The sequence below is a fragment of the Toxotes jaculatrix genome, chromosome 7, assembly GCF_017976425.1.
Source record: "Toxotes jaculatrix isolate fToxJac2 chromosome 7, fToxJac2.pri, whole genome shotgun sequence".
Taxonomy (NCBI): domain Eukaryota; kingdom Metazoa; phylum Chordata; class Actinopteri; family Toxotidae; genus Toxotes; species Toxotes jaculatrix.
The window spans coordinates 5558749-5582375 of record NC_054400.1 but is presented as its reverse complement, the minus strand read 5'-3'; the positions used below and the strand labels follow the sequence as shown (position 1 = coordinate 5582375).

At 41.3% G+C, this 23627-nt stretch overlaps 1 protein-coding gene across 1 annotated transcript in view; it reads left to right on the top strand.

The window, feature by feature from the left end:
* The window catches only part of col27a1b (collagen, type XXVII, alpha 1b), an 82717-nt gene that overhangs the window by 1918 nt on the left and 57172 nt on the right, over nt 1-23627 (top strand). Inside the window, exons 2-8 of the mRNA XM_041042738.1 lie at nt 90-154; nt 4129-5438; nt 8306-8359; nt 13049-13102; nt 15779-15832; nt 15935-15988; nt 21440-21484. Coding sequence (XP_040898672.1) covers nt 90-154; nt 4129-5438; nt 8306-8359; nt 13049-13102; nt 15779-15832; nt 15935-15988; nt 21440-21484 — 1636 coding nt within the window. The remainder of the gene's footprint in view (nt 1-89; nt 155-4128; nt 5439-8305; nt 8360-13048; nt 13103-15778; nt 15833-15934; nt 15989-21439; nt 21485-23627) is intronic.

Genomic DNA, 23627 nt, shown 5'->3' with positions numbered 1-23627 from the left:
ATTAATGAACAGTGATTAAATAATCTCTAAGATCATCTGTACATTGACTGTTGACCAGAATTTTTCTGAACTGTTTTCTTTCTCTTTAGGAGAGTTCTGATTCTTTGGACTATACTCTCTTGCACCTGCTCTCTAAGGCTTGCACAAGCACAAGGTAAGTAAGTTTGGGACAATGGTGGGAGTAAGTTGAACTGGTAGCATTGCACTGTGGGAGAGAGGAAATTAAAATCAATTTCGGATTTACTGAAGGTTACAGGGACACTTTCAGGTGTCGCCTATGCACTACACCACAGTGAGACTACTCAGATCCTAAACTTGGTAACATTATGAGTAAATTCAGTTACATAGCAGTGGAACACAGCATCAGTGAGAAAAGTCTTAATACATTACCTTGACATGGGCCCCTTGTGCACATGTTTGTGCAAGTTATCCAGGGATTATCTATGACTGGCATCTACACTTCCCTCAGCATGGTCAGGTGTACCTCCATCAGCATCACTCTTTGATCTGTCAAGGCCAAAAACTCTCATTCGGTACGTTTACTCGTCCCTGGAAAGCATATTAAGTCTTTGTTGGATATGGGCTGCTCTTTTCCGCCTTTCTCCACTGAAGTGGTTGTTGTGTGCTGAACACTTGAAGTGGATTAGTAGGAAACTGCAGATGTCCTTCGGAATATAGCTCCTCATTCATGGCATTGTTTTCTGAGAAATTTTGTGGATGGTGGAATTAGAGCATCACATTCTCCTTTCACCATGTCCTATATTTTCAGAAGAAGCATTTTGAAAGCCTGATGTCTTAGCAATTTTGCTAAAAGCGCTGCACTCATTGTGTATACCTACATTGGTAAAAAGAATAGGTCTGTTTTGTAACGTGCATTCCGAAGGTTTTCAGACATTTGTTTTGTTGGGAAGGGTTTTTTATTTTAATTGGATACAACCTGGTGAACCTACAAACCTTTTCCAAGCTGCAGAATTTCAGATCTCATGTCTCTCAGCCTAAGCAAACCTCATACCCTTGTCTAATATCGCACTGAAGGTTTCCAAGATGACCCATCAGCCCTGCTTCCCTGTGTTTTCCCTGCTCACTCAGCTGTGCCTTGATGTCTGATGCAGTTAGCTTTCTGCTACACAACTTCTTGCTGTCAATCAAAATCTGCCAGATCTTGTTCAGTCAGAGCTCTTCCCAGTTTCCAATCACTCTGTGATAACTGTTTCTGGCAATTACTCTGTAACTCTGCTTTTGCCAGTTGATATGATGACTGCTGAGTATCTAGAGACTTAATTTTTATACATATGAATGTGTTAATTTGCAAACTCTCAGATACTAGTGAGACCAGAAGGAAACTTGTGACAATTACAGACCTTTACATATATATTTTTGCACAGTCACCGTACATTAACAGTCTACGCATTTCCTCAGAAGGCTTAGGGCCAGATCAAGATCAGGCACTGTGCAGCATCTCTGGAGCAGGTTTGGGGGCTCAGTGTGTCACTGTAGCTGTAATACCAGCTATCTTCCAGATGATGGCTCACCTGTCAGTGCCAGGAATTAAACCAGCAGCCCTGGGGTTACTGGTTGACCCTCCACCTCTCGGAGGCCATCCAGGCACAAAGCAAACTGCTTGAATAATGATGATCATAGTAAATAATTCATATATAATAAGGCAAAGGCATATACTCTGGGAATGCACCCCTTGGTATAAAGAATTATGATGTTCCATAGCTTACTCAGACCTTTTGAGAAAAAAAAAATCATCTGTTTTAATGTAGAATGAGAAAAGTTTTTCCTGAGTTTCAGCTCTTTTCAGACCTAATAGTCAGTAGATGCATTAATGTGATGAGTAAGAGGCCAAAAGAAATACTCCCTGTTTCTTGAGAAACAGTGTAACCCAATCACATCTTTGGATGCCGAGTTCTTGAAATCTAGGTTATGATTTATCTAGTAGTGTTAAATGTTAAGAGCCAGTCGTTTTACTTAACGGCAGACCTTTTCCTGAATGAACAAATTAACTGTTAAAGTCTCTGTCTATTTCTATTCTTTGTCTCCACCAGAAGACTTTTAGTGTGGAGCAGCTGCAGGAAATCTTGAGTGTGCACTGGCAGCATACTAATAACGGAAATGCATTTGACTATGCACGTGCCAGCTGTCTGAGAAAAATTGTGTTGTTTTCTACACTTGCTCTTTAGAAGTGCTTTGTCTCCTGGATGTTTCATACTCAGTTTTCAGGGTTTTTTTTTCCCAGCTCATCAGGAGGTCACAAAAAGCCTTAGGCGGCCTGTCGATCCGCTTAGATTTAGGTATGCAGGGAAAGCCGTGAAAGTAGATCACAAATCACAAAGTAAAAGAACAGTTTTGCTTTCCTCATACCATATTAACATTTCAAATCAGTATGGGTAACTTAATTGAAGAAAGTCTTTTTTCTTGTATCAGTTCCTGTTTTATGTTTCTTTTCTTTGTTGTCACGCTGACCTCCCACTGCCTGCACACAGTGAGCAGGGTTTCCCTCCTAACGTGCACAGTGTCTACGCTTGTGCATCCTCTGCTGAGCCGCAATTCATCGTTTAGCTGTTTATTTCGGTATTGCCCACATTTGTTTTGCATTAGTCTGGAAAAGAATGGATATTTGAGATCCATATATAAGCTTTTTAGATTCTACATTTCACGTACTCAGAGGATTAACGTACTGTATTCAGGATATGCTGATTGGCTGGGGGTGGTCAATTCTTTATTTTCCAACCTTGCTGAACTAAACAAAAAGCCTTTGTTTGACATTACTGATGACTTGTTCCAGAGCCAAACAATAGACAATAGTATGATAAAGGGAACGTTTCCAATGTGTTTTGATGTTGGAACCAAAAACACATTTGACTTTCTAAAAGCGCTGAATGTTATGCTTGTGAAAGTAATATCTAGATTTAAATAACCTTGATGCAATTGTTTCAGTGGTTCTCGGTTTGGGAGCATCAGGTTTGGTTTGGAGGTCACTAAGTGCATCATTTTCTGGATTTGTGAGGTGATTTGGAGGTTAAAATTTTTTTCCTCTTATTTGACCATTATTTTTTATGAAGTACTACATAGTGTCAACTCAGTAACACAACTTGGAGAATAATTATTTTTAAAGTTATCCTTTCTCAGTGCGTGCTGTAATGGGTGGTCACAGTTGCTCAAGAACATGCATTTATTGTAAGGAATACTCCAGGAATAAAAGCTTCTTGCTGCAGTGAAATATGGATTTAATTAACTCAACAAAGGTGTGGATCCAATTAGGAGCAGTATACAGTACATACAACACTGTAATGTGTAAAGATTACCCACATTTTCCTCCCATGAGATGCAAGTAGCAATTAAAACCTACAGAAAATACTGCAGTATGTTTTCATGAGCTCGGGCCCCTGTCAGAGTGATCATCTTTAATCAGCAGACATTACCAGATAAAGTGAGATGACTTTTCTGTCTCTGCACTAGTATACCTCTTAAAACCCAAACGCTGTCCTCTCCAGGGACCCGTTCAGTCTCTGTTTCCCAAGATTGTTCTAATTAAGACTGATGTAACGATCACACAATTTGCGGCAATCTCCAGAACTGGATGTTGATGTGTGGCCCTGCTGGAAATTTTATGCTTCCTTTTTAATATTGCTTTTGCTGCAACATTTCCATTAGTCTAACTTTAAACTTGTGAACTCCCTGCTTGGCATCACAACATATTAAATTATCACTTACACTGCTGCACTTTTGTTTAATACTTTGATGCAGATCAGCGCTCTTGAGTGGGGGATTGTTAATAGGAGACTTGCACAAATTAATATGCTATCTTTTAAATAGCTTATTAAGTGCAAATATAAAGTGAAATGTTTAATACAATTAACCTTTCCTTTATCCTTTTTAATTTTCACATTAACTCGTTGTAATAGTTCTCCTTTTATGTCCTTCTGTAAAGAGTTTTGTAGCCTGTGCCTTTACCAAAGAGTTAAGGTTATTACTTTTAGCAGATATATGGAAAGGAGAATGTCACATACTTGTTCTATTGTGTTTAGAAATCATGATGTTGTATCTTGTTCAGTATCTCTAGATGCTTAAGATCTACAGATTTAAGAGTCACTAACTTAACTCTCTTTTGTTTTTATGAAGATGTGGATGTTCTGCAGCAGCTCGGGCTTTCTGGACGAAGGGCAGGTGGGTCATCATCTTCAGGTACTCGAACCATCCCTAATGGCATCATCCCCTTCAAGTCTGGAATTATCCTCACACCGAGGGCACGTATCCAGGTGCCTCTGCGCACTGTCATCCCGGCTAACTACAGCTCCACCAATCTCTCCCTGATCCTCAGCTTGTCTGTTCATCGCATCAACAGCGCTTTTCTTTTCTCAGTTCTGTCTAAGAAACGGAAAGTGCAGCTCGCAGTGCAGTTTGTTCCGGGGAAGGTTGTGGTACACGTGGGGCCGAGGAGCTCTGTGAGTTTCGACTACGATGTCCACGATGGCCGGTGGCATAGTCTGGCCTTGGATGTCCAAGGCCCTCAGGTGTTCTTACACACGTCTTGTGGAAAGAGAAGCATGCACACAGATTTGCATTCTAAAAAAGAGGAGGCTCTGGATCCAGAGGGCTCTTTCCTGCTGGGCAAAATGAACCACAACTCGGTACCGTTTGAAGGTGCCATCTGTCAGTTTGACATTTATCCTTCTGCTAAGGCAGCTCATAACTATTGTGATTACATTAAAAAACATTGCAGAGAAGCCGACACGTATCGGCCCATGTTTCCACCCCTGCTACCTCTATTTTCCACAGACCCAAACATTACTGTCACTCATATAACTCCACTGTCATCGACAGAGCTTTCCAAAAAGGGCCAGAGAACTACTCTGGCCTCGACTGAGGAAAACATCAGGACTACAATTCTTGTTCCAACTGACCGCTTGCTGATGCAGAACAAAACATCTGCGTATCAGACTGTGAGCTCTCCAAAACCTGGTGCTGTGTCTGTTTCTCCACCGGTTCATCCAGGGTTGGAAAGTCCGTTAAAATTTCCGACTGAAACAGTTACTACATCTCTTAGGATCAGCGTGACACCACCAAACCCAATTTTACATGCTGGAAAGAACACAAAGCAAGGAGATACTAATGCCCTGCAACCTTCTGGGAATAGTATGGATTTACCTGCTTCCACTAGACCATCAGAGATGAAGCCAAACCTCCAGACCACAGCTGCTTCCACACAGGGGTCTCCTTCAAACGCCTACCTTCCCCATAAAAAGCAGTTGAGCACAGTAGCTCCAAAGAAACCTGAGCCAAAAGTGACCAGTGTGCAGGATGTCAAACCCACCTCGCTTATTCCAGTCACTCCAGCTGCAACAGATGGCTTCCAAACATTTGACCTGGAACCAACCCACTTCTCACTGCTGGCTGGACCACCTGGACTAAAGGGAGAACCAGGACTGCCGGTGAGTGTGTGAGCTCTAAACAAACACAACACAAACCTGCCCCTGAAACCCATGCACGAATAAAAGCACGTTTATCACGTCTTTGAGCCACGGTGAGTGCATCTTTGTGCATGCACTGCAGGAGTATTTGTTTATCTTATGATTTGTTTATAGTATTGTGTTTTAGTGTTTATTTTATGAATGAATGCCTTATGAATTAGAGCAACTAAAATGTACCAGATGCATCTTTTAATTCTTGGCTGTGGTTTGTCAATGTTCGGGGCAAGTTTCCTAATATATCTCTGGATCACAATGATATACAAGTTTGACAGCTTGTTGGTTAAATGTTGGTTTGCCTTTCTTTGATGTTCAGAACCGCTGCTGACGTGGATGCTGACGTGTCCCTTGGTTGTGTGGTTTTGTGACTCTGGCATTCACCAAGCGCTGCATCTCTCAAATGTTTGCTGATTTGACAGTAGAAGTGTTCCATGTGCTAATGAGTGGAATTTCTGAATTGCTCCATTCCCTGTCCTCAGTTTGCTTTCTGCCTTGCTTCAAATGCTTGTATGTGGTGTGAAAGATTTTCTATCTGTTTCAAATTGGTGCTGATTAATGTGCGATTTCCTTTTTAGCAGCAGTGGTTGAAATAGTCAGGTTCATAGCTGGCCTTTGGCAGTTAGTGTTTGTCTGAGTGCAGGGCCTGGCGCTGAGGTGTTAGATTCCTCTGAAGGGGAGTGCGACTGCTCAGAGAATGGATACTTTTAAAGTAGGGTCAAAGGTAAAAAAGGATAAAGCGCTTGTGAGCTATTAACCATCGAGAGTAAGAATATAAAGGTCTGTACAATATAAAGACAATGCCCCATTATTGAGAGCTGTTTTATTTTTCCCTTTTCAAGCAAGCAGACTTTCTCAGTAGGAATGTTGGCATGATGTGCAGGAATTGTAGGAAATGGAATATTGTCTCTGTTTTCCTTCAAATAAAGACTTTACAGTTTCATGTAGAAATCATTAAATCAACATTAAATCAAATGCATAATTGAATATATATAGAGAAATATTTGACTGTACCTATAACGTGCTTGACTGTTACATGTGTTAGACCCATGATGGATTTGATGGTCTGAGATTTTGCATCTCTGTAAAAAACAAAAAAACAAACACAAAATCTACTAAACTATTGTGCACAACACACAATAAGCTTCAGTGACATGCTAGATTTTAAAATCTACTAATGAAGAGAAGTTTAAACAATCATTCTTATTAGATCATCTTGAGACTGCAGAGTAAGACTGACCTTTCTAACTTCAGAACAAAGCGTTAGCGATGAACATTGTCAGAGTATTTTATCTTGACATTTATCAACCGGTGTCGACTGGAGACATTCATATTGACCATGTGGTCCCGTCAGGCAGTGTTCTTCTGTTCAACACAAAATGGTTACCCACATTTTCCATTGTTTAAAGGACTTCTCTCTCTCTTGTATCAGGTCAGGTTTGACCAAAAAGAATGTTTTAAGTAAAGCTTTCCTGCTCTGGCAGTGAGGAAAACCACGGCTCTGCATGTCCCCGAAGCCGCTCTGACCATTTTTATGAGAGAAGTAACCAACGCCAATCAATCCCTGGTGTGTGGTAAAGGTTACCTTCCTGAGGACTTTCACCATTGTGTTGCTGGGTAATATTTTAGTCTGAACAGAACAGATTGTTGAGTCAGGAACAAATTCATTTACCATATTGTCTTTTGTTTCATTTCACTTATGATTAAAAGCACATTGTTGAATTTTTGATCCTCCTCTACTGGGATTACTGCGATTGACATTAAGGGGTCATGGACTGTTTAAGAAGGCATATGTTTCAACTGCACACAATAGCAGGAATGTCTCTGAAAGAAAATATGAAGCAGGAGAATCACAATTGATGTTGTTTGTCGCTGGCCGGGAAAAACACAGAGGAGGCGATGAAGAGGTAAAATAGTAGTCAGATCTGAAAATAAGAGACTATTTGCTTTTATTCCACTTGAATAGTTATTTGTGACACAATAATCTCAAGTCAAAGAGCCAGAGCTTCAAGTCATGAATAGTTATTGTTTATAAACTAGCACTACTTCGGCGCCCGCCCCAGCAGCGACTGCAGCTCAAACTGCTTATCATGTGTGGACAGCCTGATGGTTGCAGTCTAAAGAGTCTTAAGGTTGCAGGAAGCCTTTTGTAGGCTGGCTGAAAGAGTGTGATATTGATCCTGTCAGAGTGAGACAAAAGGGCTCTATAGATCTGACATTATTACAGTAGCCCAATTTCAGCTGGACTGCCTTGAGCTGTTTCTAGGCCCATTTTCCTTTTCCTCTTTCTTTTAACTTGGAGAGCCATGGGAAAATAAGTAGCAATCTTAACATCTCAAGCAAACTCAGATTTCTCAGATTGACCTCTCATTAGGTTTGACCTTTTTAGAGCTTTGCTAATCCATGTATGAAATTGTTTTAAAGCTAGCTGATGCCCATAATTAATGTGATTGGCTGTGGCTGGAGTCAGTGCCGACCTCCCTGCCAGTACAATGAGTCAGACTTCCAGTCTGTGCACTGTAGTGGTTTTGCACTGAAATAATATTGGCTGCTCCAGCCTCTAACAAGACATTCTAATGCCTGCCAGCATTTCACTGACCGAGTGCTATGCAACTTTCAGCTAACTTCACTTCTTCACAAATAAAAACAAACAATCCTCAAGATGTATTTATTGATTGAAAATCTACCTTGAGTGACTTTCATCTGATTTTTCTTTACTGTGAACACTGTATTTTCTGCTCGAGATTGTTTAAGGCTTCCTCGAAATGACAGGACAAAAGGCAGCAGCTCTCATTTCCTCCTTTGTATTTATGACTTTTATCTTTTCCTTTTAGGGCCTTCAAGGACTTCCAGGTTTGCCAGGAAAGCCGGGGAAGAGGGGCCCACGGGTGAGTGTCGCCCAACCAGCGACATATTTCCCATTTACCTTCTGACAGTTCCTCTTTTTTCCATGATAGATTTTTTTTCCTTCCATGCGCACCACACTTCATCTTAATGATGCCTTAATCATGCCTGGTCCTTCATTATAGTGAGATAACACCATTAGAAGTGCACTGATATGGAAGACCTTTGAACATTTTGATCAAGCACTCAGTGACATCTTTGGATTACAGAGCATTATTCAGCCAGACGTTCGTTTGCTTTGGCTCTGGGTTTGATCAAGCTGTGCTTCTCTGCTGCCAAGGTCCATTTGTAAAGCTGGAGAGCAAACAACCACAAGCTACAAATCTTTTAAAATTAATTGCACACATTTGGTTGGTATTAGATGTAACTTGTGCGATATATATATATATGATCTTAGAAAAGCACTTACACATATAAAATATATATAAAAACAAAATCATGTAAAATATGTCCTATGTTAACATCAGTGAATGCTTCTAGTGTATTAGACTCAGTCCTCTGGTTGCATGTCTCTCATTTTGGGACTCGGTGTCAGTCGACAACTGGGAGCTCCTGATGGAACCAAAGAGCGAATGCAGATGTTATTTTAAGCTCATGTTTTCAGAGGACATTTAAGAAGAGGGAAAACATTGGAAGATGATTTGTCCCAAGTGACGGTTTGTTGTTTTGATTTCTTTCTGAGACCCCATTACTGATGGTTGTGTATGTAGTTGCTGCCCTTTTAACTGCCTCGTCACCTCCCTTTGATAAAAATGGATGAAGCAGAAGTTGGATTTGGCCTCACATTGAGTCCTAAGGCGAAATAAATATGCTAGAACTGAAAGCAGTGGAAAATAAATGGAGACATGGCAATTTTGGTTGTTCTTTTGCAGAGCTCCTGCTGAGGTACTTCTGCAGAGCACTTGTGGTACTAAGGAGTGTGCATGTGTGTGTATGAGCTACCTGCTGCAGCCCGTGAGACTTCGCCCTGTGGTCGGGCCTCAGAGGGGCGGGCTGTGGGAACCCAATCTCTTTAAACAAGGAAGAAAGAGGGCTTTGTCCCCATCTTATTAAAGGCATTTAAGACCCTGTCTGGAGCTTAGTAGCTCTATCCAGTAGTGCACCAACCTCTATAGAGTTCATTCATCATCAAGCTCTTGAGACCCAACTGCAGGCCACGCCGACTCAGAGCAAAAAAAAAATTAACCTGTGGGGTTTTCACTGATTGTTTTCTTGAACCATCAGAATTTTCCTGTGTAGTTCATGTGATTAGAAAGAAATACCTCACAGCTACACACACGATCAACAGAGAACTCTCAAGTGGACTCTGGTCTGGGAAAAGCCTGTACAAACAAGTGATATCCACTATAGTAGAAGATTTCATTTTTTAAATGGGTGTACTCCCCAGTAAGCTAATGAACAGTAACTCCCCATATTTTGTTAAATGTTAAAGTTTATGTTTTCAGATGTTTGGATATGTTTTTACACATGAAAAAAGATTAACTGGAAGAAGGCCAAATATTAGGACTGCAGTCCCTTGGTACTGCTGATGGCTCATGGTTGCACACACACATACTAAATCCCAATTTTGTCTGTCTGTGTGTTTCAGTTTAAGACACCATCCATCTTTTGTTTTGTGAGATTAAAAGGCCTCAATAAATTCGGGGCATGTGTGATAAATGTATTCTCCTCAGCACTGTCTGATTTGCTGTGAGCACCTCTAATATTTGGAAGGTCTCATTTCACATTCTTCTTTCAAGTCAGATATAGAAACAGTCATTCTGTGTGGTCTTTCTGGGAAAAGTGTAGGCACTTTTACTCATCACAAAATCTTTACAACAGCTGGAATGACACAGGACCATTAGGGCTTTACCTCTCTAACAGCGAGGTGTCATGTCTGACCGAGCAGACAGTCTCACCGCTGCTACCGACGAGCAGCATCTCTTACACGTGAGAGAGCCCACGTTCCTCGACGCTGCCATAAGCCCGGCAGAGCGCCGGACTTCACCCGGCCCTGAAGGGGAGGCTTGAGAGTGGATCAAAGAGGGCTTTGTGCAGAGAAAAGGACCTGCCAGTGTGCAGCCAGTATGTGATGCTGGGTTTCTGTGAAATTGAAAACATTTGCATTATTGCTAAAGGAATGGTTGACACTATATAACATGACATAAGGAGTCTGTGGAGACTCAGCTCTTTGTTTGCCACTGATTGATTGGTGCAGAAAACTGAACTGATTTATGTAAGCTGTAAAATTTTAGATTCTTCTGAAATGAATTACATGTGTAGGCATGAATGAACAGTCTCTCGTGGCTTGATTAGTTGTTTCTCTGCCATTATTGGTTACACAGACATTTTCCACTATTGCTCGTACTTAAGCTAATAGGGAGCACATTTAGAGTGTTGAAGTGGCAGGGGGTTCACAAAACACACCAGCAACAGTCAGTTTGTTCATTACCCCTCAACTGTTCCTGGGCATTGACAGTAAAACTGTGAGCATGTGTAAAGTGTAAATTTCTATGTACTAATTGAATATTAATGTTAATGTTAATGTACTGTAACACTCCAGTCATTTAACCAAGACCTATATTTCACTATGCATCAGTATGTGGTAGGTCGACCTACCACACATCACCTCTGGTGCAAAGGAGGTGATGCATTTTCTATGACCAGCTGCATCGACAGGGGGTTTGTTTTAAATTATTGCGTAAAATAAAGGTGCAGAAACATAAATGTGATACATCAACAGAAAAGCCAAGAAAAAGGCCTATGTAGCGCTTTATCTTTCACTGTGTTTTGACATTTTATAGACTTGACACTTAATTGACTGAAAAAAAGTATTGGCAGTTTAATAATTAAGAAAACAATGGCTAATTGCAACCCCAGTCACACAACTGGCTGCACTGTTTCTCTCCCAGGTCAAAGATCTTAGAGAAGCAATTAGCACTGACCTAGCATCAAATTTCTTGCCAAATAAAATAGAGTCAAGATCCTTTTAATATACATTATATTGAACAATCAACAGGCTAAAAACAGTGTTTCCTCCCATGCAGGCCAGAGAAGGTGTTAGCAGGTCTGCTCTGGGTTAATGGCCTATAAAAACAGTAGCACTCCACGTGTCGTTCCTGTAAAAATCATTGGCCCACATCGTAAACCTGGTCACAGCTCTGGCATACAGGTGCCCTTCATCTGCAGGCCTCAGGTGTGTGTATGTGTGTGTTTGCTTATACGCTGACCTGGGTCTACATTAGCATGCATGTGTATGTTTACTTGGTGGTGGTATCTAAATGGTTTCTTGTTAGGAGTTCTCTTCAGTCATTTAGCAAAGAGGATGTTTCTTCCACTTCTCGCCCACGCAAAGATAGATGGATAAAGTGACTCATTCTCCCCATTATCCTCATCTCCATGGGGATAACACCTGCCCACCTTGTCATCAGCATCGTGCCTCCTCACCTTATGTTCTGTGAGAATGCAATTTGTAATAATGTGTCCCGACCTCCCTATTTCTCTATGTCTCCTCCTCCCTTTGCTTCCTATCTGGAGATAATGACTTCCATACGTTTTAATATCGAGCGAGTGAAAGAGGGAATGCTCTGAATAGAGGAGGAGGAGGAGGAGGAGGAGGAAATCTGTAGATGAGCTTCTGTTAAGTGTCTCCATATGTCCCAACAGCAAGCGCCTGCGAGGGGAGAGGTCTGGCCAGTTTGAGGGGAGGGGAGCAGGCCTGGACTGTTTGACTCCTCTCCACAGTCTGATAATAGAGCACAGATAAATAACAGAGACAGAGACTGGCTGGATCACCCAACCGTACACTTACACCTCTTGGCCTCCCCCGTCTGTTTGACTCAGAGTAATCCTATCCCTCACTTTCACCTCCAGCTCAGGGGAAAAGGTCTGTCTTCACAGCCCATGGAAAGTCTGAACAACCCAAAGAATGGGCTGAAGATACAGTAGCTTCCTGTTTGAGCCATCTGAACAGGTTTCAGTGCTTTCAGTTTTGCTGGGGAAGATTTTTCATGCTCAGCATTTCAACCCCCACTCCACACAAGTGTGCAGTTGAAGGGAGGACTCTTCAATTGGATGCCTCAGGAAGTTGTGGCTTTATTTTTCCAAACAATCCCTCTTTGCAGCTTGCTTGAATTTATAGTCCCTTCAACCAGAAAACATAGATTTTGTCTCCTCATTCTCTGCTCCTGTACATCTCACCCACTTGGCCTGACTTGCTGGAGATAGTCCATTTTGATAAAACTTTTGGCACAGATAACTCCATGAATTATATCTAAGCACATTATATATCACGGATACCTAGTTTGTGGCACAAAGCGATTGGAGAATATGGCGTGATGGATGAGTGGCCTTCACTTTGTGGGACCCCAGAAACCAGTGGAAAAGTGTAGGGATGAGGAAAATCACATCCATATGTCACAACTTGGACGGGCAGGCAGACAGGCAAGGCAGGCAGGAGACACAGTACGTCTCACAGAGCACCTATACACAAACACAGAGGGACCTCGGGGCACTGCTGACCTGTCCCATAACACAAGCAGTGGAAAGGGAACAATATGTGCATACATCTGTGAAAACCTCACGTATAGCACTAACTCCCCCCTCTTTGCTGCGGAAACGGAGGCCAGCTCAATGACCCCGATGATCACCTTTACTCCGTGTCTTCCTTACATCATGTGTGTCTCTGCTTTCAGGGTCCCCCTGGCCCACATGGAAACCCTGGTCGTCCTGGACCTCCTGGAGTGAAGGTAAAGCATAGATGAATCAATGATGTTATCTCAAATGGCGTTTTTCTGTTTTTAGAGAAGACAGTACACCTGTACTATGCACCACATCAAGCGGATCCTACAATAGGTTCTTGATTTTGTAAGCCAGAGAGTTAAAGGAACAGACCTTGATCCCAGATCCCACAACAAAAATTAAAGTGTTATTGGAAACTACTATATTTTTTAGTTTTGTCAGTAAGTCCTGTGAAACACATATGTGCCACATATGACTGGTACACAGTTTATCGTCTTCTAATGGCTATTTCCAGCATGACAATGCACCATGTCACAAAGCAAAAATCCTCTCAGACTGTTTACATGAACAAGACACTGAGTTCAGTGTATTTCAGTGGCCTGAGCCTGACTCAGTCATCAGATCTGAATCCAGTAGAGCACATTTGGAATGTGGCAAAACGGGAGAATGGGAGCGTGAGCATGCAGCTGACAAAGCTGCAGAAATTATTTGATGAAATCATGTCAACATGTAGCAGAATTTCAAAGGAATATTTCCAACATCTTGTGGGACCCATGTCATGAAGAGCTGAAGGCTGTTTTGAGAGAGACTCCCGAGCAATATATCTTATTTCTCTGAAATGGGTACCTCCAGTGTTGTCCAGCAATCAAACATGAGCCACACTGTCGCACTGGGTGTGAGTGGACCAGTATAAATACATGTTGCCTCTAAATTTGAACTCCTTTGGGATACAAGTAGTTCTAACCAGGAAGAAATGTTCAATGTACATAAAAAAAAAACAATAAAATAATTGATTGAGCTTTTAATGGTGCATAGAAATAGTCCTTAAAGCTCCCTATCTAACTGATGTAACAAGGGTATTTACACATCAGTGTGAATTTGAAGAGCAAGTATTTCATGTGGCTTTTCTTCTTTATCCAGTGTTTGTTTGTGATTTAACTTAGTTTGCATGTCTGAGGTCTTGGCTTCAAAGTACAGCTCTCCTACCCTCTTAAAAATCCATTTGTTTCCGTTCAGGAGAGAACAGCAGTTTTAAGTCTTTCTGACTCACTAATTTGCAAGTACTTGACATCAGTCTGTGTTCCAGCTGGTTTCAACTGTCAACAGAGAGAGTTGCTTAGCTCCATAATATGTCAGTCTGATATCACAAAGGAGTCCGCATGTTAGACTTTGCTGGAATAAGATGGAAAGTTGCTCGTATTTCAAGCCTGTACGTAATCTGTTCTAATGCACTGAATTTCAGCATTTTCCAGAGTCTTAGAGCATTAAAAAAAGTAATTGATAACATGTTTTGGCCTACTTTAACCAAGGAAAAATCATAACTCTTATATCGTACATATGTGTTAACTGGAGCCTAACCAAACCTGACCTGGCTCAGTTTGACTCATTTACACACAAACCTCAAACAGCAGACTGTCGGGTCTGGCACTGTTCTCTGTTTTAAGAAAAATGAACCAGCAGGATGAAAACATACTGTGTGTTAGCTGAGTTTTATTTTGAATATGTCACTTCTTCTGGATTTAACAATGATAAATTGAGACAAGATGATGTTCAGTCACCTACTACTGTAAGTAGCTCACCAGTAGACTTAAAAATGAAATGAATGGAGGCATAGAATATACGTATAATTAGTTGAAGGTACAAATTATTATTATGGTGTTGAGGTTTCAGAAGAAATGACCTAATGTAGCTCCACTTTGAGCTTAAACTCTTCAGAGAATCTAGTTGCGGTGAAAACCTTTAGACAGTGAAAAGACACAGTGTTCATGTATGTATATTGCTCTTGGCTGGAGCAGCACTCCAGGCTCTGTTAAGAAATCAGTCTGGAGAAAATTCTCACAGACTGTTTGATGCCAAGTTGTAGCTGACACGGGCATGCAGGTTTAAATAGACCGATATACTGTAGACGGTAAATTTTGTCTTACTTTCATCAGTAACTCAGTCAATCGAACATATTTTTTTGAAGCAGTGCACGTCTTTCAACCCAAAACTGAACTGCTGGTGTGCTGTTCTCCTTTGCTCTAAGAGGTTTGGGGAAAAAAAAGATCCCCGTACTCCTTTTAAGAAGAGGTGTAAGCCGCAGGATTGAAAAGTGAGTCACAATGCAGGATTTATTTCCACACCCAAACTTCAGATCGTTAAATGAATTGTGTCAGAGCATTTGCAATTAGATACCAGCTGTTGTTTGAATAACGCAGTACTGCAAATTCTTTCTTGATATACTTGTTTCTTTATATGATAAGCACTAACACAGGAAATTATCTATTTCTCCATGGACCTCTGACATTATGATTGCGTAGATTACTGGGCAGCTCTTTCACCAGTAAAACTGGACATCAAATGCTGACCCAGAATGCACTGACAGGATTCCCACTGCCTGAAAAGGGAGAAGAATGTACATGTTCACTCCCCATCACTTCTTACTGGATTGGTGTAAACTGAGTTACGGGAGGGCATAAATGGACTGCGCGTTTGTGTAAATACAACTGCTACACTCACCAATAAATGGGGTGCAGTCATTACTCTTTGATAGTGTAAATGCAAACTGCAAGCTCATCTGCGCCTTGTAAAGTGAAAGGCTGTGGTAATGCAGAAAATATGCAGTGAACACTGGTGCAGACGTGTGCCTACTGGGGAACAGTGTCTCTAAAACTATAAAAATGCTCTCTGTTTCTGTGTTCCAGGGACAAAAAGGAGATCCTGGACTGTCCCCTGGTCAAGCCCCAAAAGGACAAAAAGTATGCATATTATCACTTTTCCTTCTTTAAACCGACTTGATTTGCAGGTACTTTCATGTAAATATGCTGGTGTATTTAATGTGACCTAATTTGCCGTTTTAGGGAGAGCCTGGTGTCATGGGCCCCCCTGGACTGCCCGGCCAAGACGGACGAAAGGTAGAAAATCAGTTTGTGCTCGCAAACTTAAACTGTGTGTTTGCATGTGTGCACAGATCTACAAGGAAGTAACTGATATCCGTCAGAGTTAACTGGCTCTGCTGCAAATGTGTGAAAGTTTAGATTTTAGGTGTGTGTGTGCGTATCTGTTCTTTTTCTGTCCTCAAATTAGTGAGTGGCTGAATGAGTGGGTTTATGTATATCGAGGTTCAGTAAATCAAATGTACACTCTCAGCCCTGGCCCTCTCTGTGCTTCCTCTGAGGAGGGAAATCTGTGAACTTGCGATGTTTAGAGGCTCCAGCCAAACATGGATGTTTGAGCTCTTGTTTGGAAAGCAGCCTAACATAATGCAGGCGTCAAGGAGCACACCTGTGTTCTGGCTCCCCTGTGAGTTGAAATACGAAAGGTTTGAATAGCTGGGCTGTTACATCATCGGTATCACAGGCCTCCAAAAATGAAGAAGGAAGCTGAGGAAACCAGAAGTTTACTGGGTGAAGCTCTTGCTGTAAATGCTTCCTCCAAATGCATGTTATGTCATTCATTCTCTGGAGAGCAGCTCTCATAAAAAAAAAAGTAGGACAAGTTATGAATGTGGGTTACTTCTTTGATCAGGTCCTGCTCAAGATTATTCGTCTGTATTATCTGACTTCTTTACATGCCGCTGTGCTGGGTTATCCTGACAGAGAGTGATGGTTAGCAGCAGAGCGTTTTTCTCCATGGCCTTGTGCATTTTACCCTTGGCCTTTTCCCAAAGCCTGCTATCCTGCTCACAGTAATTACACATCTCAAGTGGACCAGAGCCTGTTGGATTTCCTACTATGCATAGTGTGCAAATAACATAGTACTCTGTAGCTGACAGGCTTAGTTTTGCATATTGTTTGTTTTGAGACAGAATTTTTGCAACAGTTATTTTTCCACATATGAACATTTTCCACTTTGGTGCCAGCAGTGCTTTTTTATCAAAATATTACTGATTTACTTATCTGTATAATGGAGTATTATAAAACACAATACCTGCTATCATGAAAGAATGAAGTTGGTGATATTCTATACTTTTGTCCTCATCAACAAATTCCATGAAGAGACCAAAACTAACAGTGCATTACTCTGTCTTGCGATACTTTTTGACTCCCCTACCCCGTCTCTGGCACTCAGCACAAGCCCATTGGTTCTTACTGAATATGTAAATCTTTAAAAAGGGTTTCTGGACTATTTTCAGCTGCGGATTAATACACATTTCGTTCTCAACAGTGATGAATAACCACAAGCTGCGCCCATAATTCACACAGTAAATCACAGGGTTAGAAATACTGTGGATAGTTTTTGGGCAACAGCGCAGCTCTATAACTTGGATAAATGTTTCACAACACATTTGTAGTTTCACTGTCACTATCACAAGTCTAGTAGAGTGTTTGTTAGCTGTCTGTAGCAATGGCTGATTCCAATAAACAGTAGTCTTCACAAAAGCTTCCATAAAAACTCTGCCGTCTTTTCTATCAGTTACCTCCCATCACTGGAGAGGGCGACAAAAGGCACTTAATTTCCATGCCAAAAACGTTACAAATTCAGCTTTTCCCCCAGATTTATCTTGTTAGCAGGGGAAAAAAGCTTGGAAACAGCACCTAAACCACTGTGGGGCTCAAAAACTCTCCACTGAAACCCAAATATATGAAATTAATTTAGGATTATCAGCTTTTCATGGAGAGGGAAACACCCTACTTATTTCGTGGCAGGAAATCTCTAAGATTTAAATGAGGAATTTAATGAATTTGTTCAAACAGATTTAAATTTCGTTGTGGGTTAAAGACAGGTTTTCATTCTGGATGAAATGAGAATGAGAAAGAGAGCTAATTACCTGATGGCGTTTTGCAAGAGAATTTGTTCAAAAAAACAAAGTCGTAAAAAACTCAGGGCAACTTTCAAATTACACTCGACACTCTACTCCTTTTGTGGCCTGCTGTCAGAATCACACTCTTGTGAAGATAGAAAGAAAGAAAAACAGTACAGTACAGCGCGTCAGTACAGTAAAGGTCACAGTAAGGTCAGGATTTGGATATCAGAAGAATGCTAATTAAGACAACAAGTCACAAAACATGAGTAATCCTTAATGCAATAATGCCTCGATGGGATCTCCAACAAGCTGTTATGCAATCAGACGGCGCTGACTGTGAAAAACCATCTGGTGTGCTCAAGGTTCCTCCATTCAGAGTAGTAGTGGGGAGGACTCCAACTTAAAAAAAAAAAAAGGAAGACCTCTTCTCGCCTTGTGAGTCATGGAACGTGGAGTCATGGGAAAAAGCCGAAATTCTTCTTGCTGATTTATGGTAATTGCGTATCTTTTCTGGGTGTGGACCGGCATCCCGGCAGAGGTTAAGCGGTTGTAACAGAACCCCTTTTCCTGTTCTGATGATCAGCTCAGGTGGGATTCTGGCCCCTCTGATCAATTCTCTGTTAACCTTAAAGACACTCGCGTCCACACAAGTAACTGCTGACAGCCATATGAAGTATTAAAATGCAGTTTGTATCCAGCTAATATAATCAAGGCAGTCAGCTTGGCTCTGCTGAAAGCCACCAGACACCTCATTGCTTGCAGCTGTGTAACTCTCTTTTTTTAAATCATACTCTGGGACTGGAAGCCAAAACTCCTTACAGCGCACTTTTGTTTTCAGATTACATTGAAATTCCGTCATCTTCCACAGTTGAAGCTCGAGGTTCGTTCCCTCGTCAGCTTTTGTCCAACCGGCCAGTAAAGCTATGACCTGCTGCAGCTTTATGGACCCTTTTCGCTGAGTTTTCTGCTCAGTCCCTGGCCCGCTGCCAGAGAAAGCCTCTCTCGCTGTGGGAAATGTGTAAAGATGTAATGGGAAGGTTGCCTGGGAGTCAGTCAACAGTCTGCACTTCTTACTGTAAAGTAAGAAGGGATTCATGTCTCTGTGTGTCAAGCCGAAACACAGTGGAGAGTATTACCAGCCCTGGACGGTGCGCCTTTTACACAGCCAGTTCTGATCATGGCACATTGGAATAACGCTCGACTTTTTTATTAGTTGTGCAGCCCTCAAGATTTTCCCTTCCTGCTCCTCAGCTGTGTATAATAACATTCTCATAACTTTATTTGCTGAGTCTGATTTGTCCAAGAAAAGTTTTTGTGTTATAACAAAAATAAAAATCAATGGAAAGAACAGTGTATTTTACTTCTGCCAAGTGAAGTCTGTTGCTTATTCTGTAGGGGAGACACCGCTGCTGCTGCTGCACTTTGCCTGTTGGCTGCAGGGTTGATCTGGTGTGAGTTACACTAATTAAAACTGTTTGCTCTTCATCGAGTGGGAGAATGCGATCCTTTGCCATCTTTGTGTCACACACTGGATTTACAGAACTATGAAAGCTGTTTTGGGCCCATATACGATATACACTTCAGGGACAGACATCTTGTCCCTTCTTCTACTGTACTCGGCTGGATTGGCCTTGCTGGAAGGCACAGACACATTCTTTTGTCCTTTCGTGGCTGCAGTGCTTTGGCTGCTGCAGGAGACTCATCTACTCCCAGAAATCCTGTCATATATTTCCAACTCAAAGCACATTGCTGCCTTTCTGCAGATAGCTAGACAAATAATCAGGTTTTTGACAGGACAGAGTCTAACAGCGTCTGATAGAATTACTGTGACCAGTGGACTGGCATCTGGATTCACTCTGTGTCCAAAAGCTGCAGGAGATGTGACAGAAAATTTGAATCTTAAAAAAAAAGTGCTGCCTTTCAGAGTGTGTTTATTTCTTTCTTTCTTGGTGTGAGGACTTTTTATTGGACTCGGCATCGAGCTCTGCGCATTTGTAAAAGATCAACTCGCTCTCTGTTACATACTCCTACTCCTGCTCAATTTTCACTTCCTGCTGATGGTTTAAAGAGCAGTTCTCAGATTATGATGGTGTCACAGACATGAGTCTCAGTTGACAGTTGGTTTGTAGCTGTGAGATAATTGCGATATGTTCTCTTGAAATATTCCAGTGGCATGTTATTAATGTACTTTCCTGAGTTATGACGATACACTGGATTAATATCAGCCTTTTGATCAGCATGGGATGTCAGTCTGCCAACATGATTTTACCTAACAGTTTCAGCCATGTCAGTCTCACTCTGCCTTAGCCCTTCAACTTTGCCTGACCCAGTGGTGGGTCCGTCAATATTAACTCATGTTGTGCAGCCAAATGGTTTTCAAACCCACAAAACCTAATTTTAAATTCTAATCAGGTGTCCAGAGTTTCCAAAGACAACAGCCGTGTCAGGCTCCATTACTTCAAAATGTGTGCCAAGTGATTCACAAGACATACACATTTCCTACAGAATATTCTCATTTGAAGAATATAGTGTTTTAGGTTTTGATATTTTATTGGTTGTAAATAAATGTTCAAACTAAGTGTTGAAAGAAGTAGACACTGTAGACTGTATGCCTGCATAATCTCAGTGAAGCAGAGTTTAAATTTGAGCTCTGCTCCACATCAGTACTACCAAATGTCTCACAGGACGTTTGCAGAAGGGGATTCTTCTAATCCTCATCTACACACTTTGGCAGCAGGCTTGAGAGTGCTTTGTATGGGTCTCCCAATGGTGACTTGTTTACACTGATAATAATTTATTATTATTTTTTTTTTAACATCATCCTCTGGCTCCCTGCGGTTTACTTGTTCTGCTGCTGAGAGGCCGGCGCAGCTGGTGGCTAATGACTTCACACTTGAAGGGGTAGATGTGTTCTGTCCTCAGGATGACTTCACATGACTCTATCTACTGTAGGTCCTGATAGTGAAAAGATTAATACATTTTGTGACCAGCTGGCCTTCTCATTTGAGACCACAGGGCATGAAGGTGACTGTTAATTACCCTTTTGGGTTTAACTTATTATTATCTAATTGGTTTGCAGGTTTAATTAGCGCAAGATTACGGTGAATAGTTTTGTCAGTGTATTGGTGGCAGTGATTAGACAAACTCACAGCGAAGCAGCTGTGCAGCAACAATAAATCTGCATTGTGCTTGATTAGAATTCAAAAAGAAGCATTTCAGCACTGCTCAGAAGTGGTCTTTTACTTTTACAGCTGTTAAGTTTGTCTTTGCTGGGGACATTTAAACTAAACCTTCTGTGTGAATAGAAGTTATTTTATTGAACTTTTTACATGGAGACAAAGCCCTCTCCGGGGCAATTGGAAAATCCTTCTACATAATTTCAGTCCCTGCGGTGTTAACTGAGATGCTCCTGAGCATATGGTGATTAACTACAAATTTAGATTAAATTTGACCGGTGACCAAAACTAACATAATCTCTTTCTTCAAAGTGCATCATTTAGCATTGTAATTCCCTGTGGCTTTGTGATCAGAATTTAAATAAGATCAGATGCCTTGGGTTTTTCACTCAGACTTATTGCTGGATGTTCAAAACTCTAACTTGTTGTTTCTTTGTCAACAGGGACAAAAGGGTCATCCTGGTCCTTCTGGTCTCCCAGGTGAACCTGTGAGTACTTTATTTCTCTGAAATCATGAATTCAATTTGATGCTTATCATACGTTTTCTCTTGATGGTTGAACACAAAGCTGTAATGTCACTCTCCTTTGGGCCACTCAGTGTCTATGACTGCAGCGCCCCATTAGGTCAGTGAGTGTGGGGAAATTGCTAGAATGCAGTTCAGGCAATTTTGAAAATGCATACAGTGAGCTCTGAGGTGAGACATGTCTTTGCCCATTTTTAAAAATCTGATCAACAGTGTCTGAAGTGAGAGTGTGAATTTTATCGTAGAGATTAAAAACTATCATAAGGCAACCAAAGAGGATTTTCTGAACAGCAAGAGTGCATCTGAAAACAACTGCATGTGATTTCTTTGGTTCCTCTGACACAATCCCTCCTCCATCTCTTTGAAGTGTTATCATGCTGTCTTCATCCACAGCATGCCATTTGTGTGTCTGATGACTGCGGTGTGTCTGATGGCTGCGGTGTGTGTTCGCTGTATGTCAGTTTACAGTGTGTTTATTCATTGAATAGAAGAGCTAAGAGCCTGCAGAGACGGTTCCCATAAGACTTAGAAGAAATGTCTTTCCATTTATAGTTACAAAAGAGGAGGATGGGAAGGAATGACAGAGAGAAAATATTAACAAAGAGACATCGGGACGTTAAAAAAGAGCGGTGATGGGTAGGTGGGGATTACAGTAGAGAGTAGAGACATTAGACAATAGTCGTTCGGGAATGTTGGCGGGAAAACAGAGCGAGAGATTTTTGGCAGAGGTGCAAGTGGGCTAAATAGTTTGGACACCCTAGGTCATTCCTCCTCCTCCTCTCCCTCTTTCCTGGTTCAAATCCCATGTGCTATCTCTGAGAAGAATGTGCTGTGTCACAAGGAAGAAAAAACTTTTCCTGTCTCTTCTAGAATTCTCTAGAGATGATCCACTTTCTTTGGAAAATTACTACTATATCACATGCTGTAGCATGCAGATCTGTTTAACCCTCTGTTAATTAATGGCCTGTTTTCTGAGGCCTGTTACTTTTGTTAGTGCAGTGGACTTGGTTGTTTTCTCATCCAGTGAAGATGAGTGGTGACATCTTGTGCCAGAAAGATCTTATTATGTTGCTCCTGATTGAATATTTAGTGGAACTTGTGTATTACTTAAAGGCACCCTGTGAAGATTTCTTGTAAACAAACATACTTACTGTCAGTGATTCTCACCAAAATGACTTTTCCTTCCTTAAGAAAAAAAAAAAAATAAATCAGATTTTTTTTTGCATGATACCAAAACATCCATGTTTATTTAGGCTAGCAGTCTTCTATCTAGGCTTTTGTTGGCACTTTCTACATATATTAATGTGTTACTGCCACCACCTGTTGATCAGCGGAATAGCGTTGATTGCTTGGACTACATATTAGAAATATTGTCCTCTGCAGTCACCAGGAATATGTATAGTGTCACCTGTATCCATAGGATGTCTTTAAATGAGCCCGAATTGTTGGGTCAATGCGCCATTTAATAAAGTTTGTTAATGGACTGGATTATGTTGAGAGGTGTTTCTCTGCATTCATGCAAATAGGCTGGACAAACCATTAGAAACACCTTTCAGTATAAAGCAGTCTAGTGCAAAGCCACCTTTGAAGTTGGCCTCAACAATAGATGGTACAACTGAGTTCACACGCTGTTGCCACTGCAACTAATGCAGTGTCTACTATGACTACTATTTCTTTATGCCTATTGAGAAGATTTCTCATTTAATTCTAATAATACAATAACGTTTTGGTCTGTCTTAACACATGAACTGAAAATGCTGAAACGTCACTGTTGCCAGTGTATAATGAATGTGGTTTTCTTTAAGTATATTGTATGAGAGGCTTATAATTTCTTGCATGCCCTCACTAACTAATAGGGCTTTACTCTTCCAATACATGTAGAGTTAAACATTCCTCACGGTGGGACGCATTTGGTGTGGTCTTACCACAAGGGAGAAATGACTCATGATTTACACTGTGCATTGATGAGGATAAACATGCTACGGCAAAACTGTGCTCACAGTAGTCTTAACAGCATGTGGCTCGACCGCATTATAACAGCACTTACTGCTGGATTAATTGGATGGTTGGAGTGGCGATGTCTGCTGTGGCGCCCCTTTTCTTAGGC